This window comes from Pollachius pollachius, assembly GCF_949987615.1.
Source record: "Pollachius pollachius genome assembly, chromosome: 5".
Taxonomy (NCBI): Eukaryota; Metazoa; Chordata; class Actinopteri; order Gadiformes; family Gadidae; genus Pollachius; species Pollachius pollachius.
The window spans coordinates 14,398,212-14,405,681 of NC_136938.1; the positions used below are offsets into that span (position 1 = coordinate 14,398,212).

Below are 7,470 nucleotides of genomic sequence, written 5' to 3' on the forward strand. Positions count from 1 at the left end.
AATTGTTGCAGAGGGAAGCACAAAACAAATATAAAAAATATAAATGATACAAGAAAAAGCTGATATAATTATGTACTAAAGCATGCATTTTCTTGACAAATTTCTAAATTTTCTTGAGACACAAAATAATTGTAGTGTGTGGTGTGTAGATTCTCCGCAGCCGCAAACAAGATGATGCACCAGTGTGCATGTTGCAAGGAGCTGACCACCAGTGTGAAGGAGGTGCAGTTGACGTGTGCCGACGGCTCCACCCGTACACAACAATACACCAGCGTGGACTCGTGCCGCTGCAAGGACTCCGTCTGCGCGACGCAAGAGAAGAGACGCCGCAGACGCTAACACAAACGAACAGCCATCGCCGCGATCCCGAATATACGCCCTATTGACTTTCCTTATTTTACTGTAATGAAACCAATTGCTAGAATGAAACAAATACTTGTACTAGGTGTCATTTGTTCTAATCGTGACATATTTTCCCACATATTTGTATTGACATCTACTTTAGACTAGATGTTTTGTTTTGTCACTAGAATCAAATATAATTTTCTGCAACCATAAAACTGAATTGTTTTTTTGTGCTCACAATTTCTCATGAGCCAAGTAAATGCTTGGTGAACGGAACTCAGAACAATGACACATTTTCACTCATATTTATGATCCAGTCATATTGAGAAACAAAAGCAAAAGAAAATCCACTTGAGGAAGAAGGTCAGAGATTTTCAGATCACGACTTCATTAACCAACACGCAAGCTCAGAGTCCAATAAATATATCAAATATAATAGTGTTTAGTCTTTGCTAAGCTATTGGGTGTCATTGTTTATAAGATTTATATTTGGAAGTAGTTCAATCCAAAATCCTTCTGGCAACATGGTCAAACAATTTGTTGAGTGCAAAGGTCTGTGGCTCATAACTTATAGATCCAATACAATTACTGAATCAGCAAAATAACAATGGTGTATATATAGACACTCACTTTTCAACAAACTTATTACCCTGACATGGCACATGTTGACAAAGCTCCAGTTATATTTCTCTTCCGAGATTTGCAACCCACTGGGAATGTTTTCTGAAAAATATAGATCTTTAAAGCGAAACACAAGCAAAAAACGATGCATGTTCAACTCAAAACTTTGGCAGGAAACATTCAATACCTTTCAGACAAGCAGGTCCCACCAAAAGCTCAACAGATATAAATGATAACAGGTCAGTTGTAAATATCATTGTTTCTTGTTTTACAACATAAACTTTTTAGTCAATCTCCTTGACCTTTGTAACTGTCTAAGCATGGATGTTATGTGTACTGACTGGATTGGCTCCTTCCCTTTTTGGCATATGAATCAGGGGTCTAGACATCCATGTAGAAATGGGGCAGTAATATGCCATATATGGCTACGTTTTCTGGTGAGGCAGAGTTGGTAGCATTTCGAGCATATATCTAGTTTGTTGTCTGATCACTTGCTTCTTCCTGATTTGCTTAAATATCACCCCTCATGGAATGGCAGCCTGACGTACACATATAACCTTCCACATTTGTTAATTGATCATTAGATGTCCTCATTCTCTACTAAACCACTAGAAACTAAAGATAGAGAAATGTTGGTATTTTATAATTTATCAAGTTTTCGATGTATTGACTCAGAAAGCTACAACTGGGTGTAGAATGTATTACAAGAGGGACGTTAAGCTAAACTAGCTGGTGTCCTTAAGCTCATTGCATTACAAAATGTCCTTTCTCTGCACTGTTTTGGTGGTGGATTGCTGAACATGGTTAATATTTTTGTAAAATAATATGGGCTAATAATTACCTCACAGTAACATCTGAATTGAACAATTTAAAACAATTCTGCATGGGCATATGAATGTACCATGCCATCATAGTGGCTCCCAAATGTGTGTTTAGATTATACAAAATTGTTAAAACCAAAGGACGACAAGTGAGAACAATTATTGATTCATTCTGATTCTGTAAACAAGCCCTTTTGTGTGGGATTAAAACAGGAAACTTGATACACCGTATGGCCTGACTTAGATACTACACACGATACCTTTTTGCAGTGTGGACAAACTTTTGGAGAAAACTATTATTGTTAGTGCTTGCTCAGTAATGGTTGCTGCTTAAGTTGGTCTAGGGCTATGATTGGATCAACTAACCAAATTACAGGAATGCAGGTAGGCGATTGCTGCTATAGGGCCACTTGGGCAATAACTGTAAATGTTTAATTTGGATGCCTGTGTGTGTATGTATAGAATATATATGTGCATATACGTTCCAGGGTGTAGATTGGTTACACCAGCCCTCAGAGTTCCTCTGCCATCTGCAAAAGAGAGTTAATGGCAGCGTCCTTGTTGCCTTGCTGGGCTTCCAGCACGGTGCGGACCACCTCGCGGTCTAGGTTGGGAAACATGTCCTGCAGGGCCTTCAGATCCTCCTCGCTGCACTCAGCCATCTGGCTGGCCACCACTGGCACCGCCGCCGGCATTGCCATGGGAACCACACCCTGATTGTACATGCCAGGCACACCTGTTGGGTGGGGGGGGGGGGGGGTATAAAGAAGCATATGCGTGAAGGGAGGAGGAGAAGGCGGAGCTGAGGGCTGGCTTGTTGTAAACTCACACTGGCCAGGGTTTTCGTTTTATACAATAGAGCGCAACAATGACCGCCCCCTGTTTTTAACAGCTCTGGTTCCAGAATTTAATTTTCCATTCATTTTCTCCATTGTCTTTTCGTGAATTCGTTATATAAAGAATTTTAAGCCTGGGACCAAGCAAATCATTTGTCAAGGTAGTCGTGACCATAAAACATTTGATTCAGGGAAATAAAGAATTTGGAAAATAGAAGAAAAGGCAAAGGTACATGACTGTGTACATAATCTTTTTGGAACAAGTAAGGAACTACTCAGCCCAAACTTTTTCGCAATTGCAAACTTTTTCGCAATGGTTACAACCCAATAATTTAGCGCATTTCATGCATCGACATGGTATGTTCCTTCGTCGCTGACTGCAGTCACTGTGTAATAACGTTACCCGATTTTTTTATACATGTGAATTCAGTCTCATATTCTAGTTACGTATTCATTCAACATTATGCATTCCTATGCTTTTATATTACCGAAATTACTAAAAAGCACTGCTAGTGCTAGATCATATATTTGTACTTTTTTCAACAAATTTTCAACACGCAGAGCTAATTTCTTCTACAGCTCTAACCACAACTCTAACTTTCCATTAATCTAAATCATGATTGCTTTGGTAAGCAATCGAGTTCAGTAGCAGTCTTCTATGACTTGACTTTCATGGTTAGATGTTTCCATGGTAACAGCGAGCTCCAACAATCAAAGACGTTGTGTAACACTTTAGGATTAAAAAAGTAGATCGATATATACACACACAGAGATACATTTATACATAAACATATTAAATTGGTTGCACTCTGCAACTTCATGGCTAGTTGCAACCTGCTAGGTACAAAAATTCCTTTCCCCACTTCTGAAAGAAATCTGTGGAAACACTGCTGACCATCACAAAACCATCTTACAATACTGTAAGGGAATTGTTAGCAGGGGTGGTAGCCGTGGGAATCGTATACCTAACCCTGGCAGTGTTAATTATCTTCTCTACTTGTTCAGCTCGTCTCTAACAGTTACAATAAACTGAGAAAACGATATAATATAGACTTTTTAAAAATCCACTTTGAATGTTTTGTGGGTGCCTGAAGGATCCCCCTAACCTGCTATTGGTATGTATCCCACTCCTGGTTGGTATAGGCCCCCCCGCGTGGGCATCAGGACCACTGGCTGTGGAATCATCCCCGCTGGCATGGACTGGCAGCATGAGGATACAAGAAAAACAAGTAACATTTATTTTCTATTATGAATGGAATTCTCTTATGCATTTCCTTCACAGACCACATTTGAGGAACGTAAATTACTTTAGTGTCTTCCGCGTAGCAGACCAGAAAATAGAAATTGAAGAAGAAAACAACATAACAGACTGTCTAAAAGTAAATGATACAGCTGAGATTTAAAAATTATGTTAGCTATATTTATGTTATCTTATATTAATACTGAGAAGTTAACTTTGCAACCTCAATGATTAACTCAAATACATACGCTTGTTAATAGATGCCATGCTGTAGATATATTTAGGAGATCCTTGTACAGGCAACCTCACCACAAATCAAAGAGCTCCCCATTGGGGTGGCCATTGCGGTGATTGTGTATTTTTTGTAGTACGTAGAATAATCTGCCTGGACAATGTAGCTAATGAGCTGGCAATACCACTTTTCTGCTTGGAACACTCACAGCATATGACATCACCAAGTTGATCATGCCCTCCTTGTCGTCGCCTTGTCGACCACTCAGGCTGAACCACTCGTCCACCATGATGCCCTCTCTCAGGCTTTCAGGGATGGTCACATGAGTCCATGCTATTCTGTCATCCATAGAGAATGCCCGCTGGAATGCATTCATGCAAGACAGAAGAAATTTATAAAATGTGAAGTAAACATCAAATTACCAAAAAAACGATTGCGCTTCAACACTTGAAATAGTTATCATAATTGATTGGCAAAAATACAAGTTTGATACAAACTTATAAAATGTCAAACTACCTTCAAGCTTATTTGGAGATTCCAAAAATGAAATTCCTAGCCTCCAATGCTTCTCACCTCGTCAAAGATCTCCAGATAGAAGGAGTCTACCCCAGGAGGCACAGTGCATTGAATAACTTTATTCCAGCGAGGATTCTTTGCCCCATTGTGTGCAGTTGGAGTTTCATAGACAGCATAGCCCAGTCTCATCCTACAGTAGGGGTCCATGCGGGTCATACCATAGTTCTTAGCCAGCTTTGCCTAGATCAGAATTTGGACCAGAAGCAAGATTGGATGACCATATGGCAGAATCAATGTTGATGATGAATCGTAAACAGCACATTTACAGCACTAATAATTTCACGTTAATGGTTTCCCATTATTGCACGTATATGATTCTAAATTGTGCCTACCTGTACCACAGTGATACTAAGACGCCCTACAGTGGCCATGGAGCCCCCATACTGAAGCTGCCTGGCCGCCTGCGCGTCCAGTTGCACCTGCTGTTGCTGGTGTGAAGGAGCAATGCGTAGGAAGTCCTGGGGAAGGTCCCCGATGTAAACCTGAACCAATCAACAAAAGCAAATACATTCGCATTAACGTCCAACCTACGCGTCACAACGAGGGGTTTGGCGATAGCGCCGATATACGGAAATAAGGACCACACAAAGCCAGGCCTAAATAGTATAATTTCTAAGTATGGCCTCACTTGTTATACACATTCATAAAAAGGTATACACGCAATAGTTACTGACCGTACCATGATAATGTATGTAGCCTAATATGTATACTGTCAAGAAAAAACTGTTTAGTTAGCTAATCCAGCAACGAGCTTGAATGATAGTTGCAGCACACACGTTAGTCTGACTAACGTTAGCACATAAGTCATCTAGCCTGATACCGCTTATTTACAACCAGCCCCCCTAAGAAAATAACGAACCGACTCATCATGAATCAGTGTCAGTGCCACTCGACGGAATGAATGAATAAACAATTCTGTCTCGTTTAATCGATCACCTATGGTTAGCTTGGACGTCTCTGCCTTTTCCCTCGCGACAGTACGAACACATTACATGGCGCGATCACGTTAACTATTTTACCTGTCCCCGCTGTGTGGTAACGGTAGTTGCCATCTAGTTTGACGATTGCCAAAATGCTAGTAACGACCAGTAACTTTGCAGGTAGATCAGTTGAATATAATGTAAACAAGCCGACCCAGTTGCAGCCGTTACGATTGCACGCTGACGTCAGCGATCAGCTGACTGATTACTACTAGTAAACTTGGAGCATATGGGTTGGACCAGTTTGTAGCCTGCTGGTTGGTTGCAGTAGCAGTCTGTAGTCGACCGAACCACTAAAGAGGTTTTAGCTTCTGTCTTCGGCTATAGAAGGAACATTTTGGGCAAATAGTATGCAAGTGTGCAGTGCAGTTAAATGCAAAAAAAGAACCAAAATTTTGATAGCCGTCGAAAGATCTTCTATGGGTCCGTGTATATTCAGGCACACCAAAAGCTAGGATAGCATGGTTATTGTTTCTCTACAGGATCTATACCAGGGTAATGTTAGAAGATAAATAAATAAATCCAGACATAGGTTACATAAATAAAGATATTTTATTTTAATTTACACATAAAAAATCTTTTATCCAAAAATATTATGTGGAAATAGCCGGTGGGCTCCCTCCCAACAGTGTTGTCTTAACTAAAGTGACCAGCAAAGATCAGGTCATGACGTGCTACCAGAATATTGTTAACTTTTTCAAAGATTCAAGAGTTTTATTTGTCATATGTATACACTGTGTTGTGTATTTTTTCGTCATAGCATTAATTCTTGAAGTGGAAATCAAGGCAACTTGCCAGGTTGGATCAGAGGGTCGAATAAATGGTCTAATCGAGGGTTTAATACAGCACAGACTTAGGTGGAATAGTCTTGGTGTAGGTGGGTGAGGAGCAGTCTCCAGACATGCTCCTTGGCTGTCGATCCCTCTTCTCAACGAACCAAAGGTTTGGGGCGAGTATTATACATAAGAAAATGTAAATAACAAAAGAACACAAGCAGTCTCTCCCTTGATAAGGTATATGGCCCAGACGGCCTGGTTTGTTCGTCTTTGTTGGGACATAAACCATGCAACCACGCTGTGGACGGGTCCCTCATTTCAAGGGGCCCAGAAGTGGATATTTTTGTTCACTCCAATACAAGTGGGGAACAGGAATGTGTCTCCGCAAAAAATGTCTGGATATCAATCAAAGGCTCATAATTATCTTTATGCCATGTACTAAAAAATTAAAGTTTTCTCTTTTCAAAACGCCACCTCAAGCGTTTTATTAGCCGTTTTATGTTATTATTTTTTGCTGGAGAAGGAGGGGTGGGCAGCTGAAAGGAGTCGTAGTGAAACAAATGTTTCGGCCCGGCATTCGAGAGGGCCTAGTGCACGGCTCCGATAACTTCTCGTGTCCGAGGTTTTTCCTTTTACTTAACATGAATGGCGTTGATGGTTTTTAGTCACTGTGGTGACTTTTTATCACTAAAAGTGTTAAGTGGTTAAGGGATTTTTAGACTGATTCAGCTGCTGCTCAATGACTCACGTTTCTCTGCTTGCGATCATTGCGATTCACCATGTATTGACCCATTTATTCAAAAGATCCAATGACAAAGAACGGGTGCATTACGGTATCATTTTCATAATATTGTTAGTAGCCTAATAAACATTTCAGTTGCGTTAGTATTTATTTTTTCATTTGCTTGATTAGCTGTGACAGTTAACAATGTTGGTGTATTACAAATATTTATGTGTGTAGGCTACTCCAACCTCGTTGCTGATCGATATGTAACCATTAATTTGTAAATTAATTATTGATTGCATTTTTTATAAATAGTTGG

At 40.1% G+C, this 7,470-nt stretch overlaps 1 protein-coding gene across 1 annotated transcript; it reads right to left on the minus strand.

Moving 5' to 3' along the window:
• Positions 1-634: 634 nt before the first annotated feature.
• tollip (toll interacting protein) lies at positions 635-5,831 on the minus strand. Its single transcript, XM_079737249.1, has 6 exons — positions 5,691-5,831; positions 5,004-5,153; positions 4,669-4,851; positions 4,304-4,456; positions 3,730-3,823; positions 635-2,523 (listed from the first exon to the last, which is right to left on the minus strand). Exons 1-6 carry the CDS (start codon positions 5,721-5,723, stop codon positions 2,300-2,302), a joined length of 837 nt encoding a protein of 278 aa, XP_079593375.1. The 5' UTR covers positions 5,724-5,831; the 3' UTR covers positions 635-2,299.
• Between the last annotated feature and the right edge of the window lie 1,639 nt (positions 5,832-7,470).

What these genes read in the sequence shown, in the direction of transcription:
- tollip (XM_079737249.1), bottom strand. Translation starts at nt 5,723, where the DNA reads ATGGCAACTACCGTTACCACACAGCGGGGACAG. An exon ending in ACTTGGTGATGTCATATGCT is followed by an intron (nt 3,824 to 4,303) that starts GTGAGTGTTCCA and finishes TCATGCTGCCAG; the next exon opens with TCCATGCCAGCGGGGATGAT. An exon ending in GGGATACATACCAATAGCAG is followed by an intron (nt 2,524 to 3,729) that starts GTTAGGGGGATC and finishes CCCACCCAACAG; the next exon opens with GTGTGCCTGGCATGTACAAT.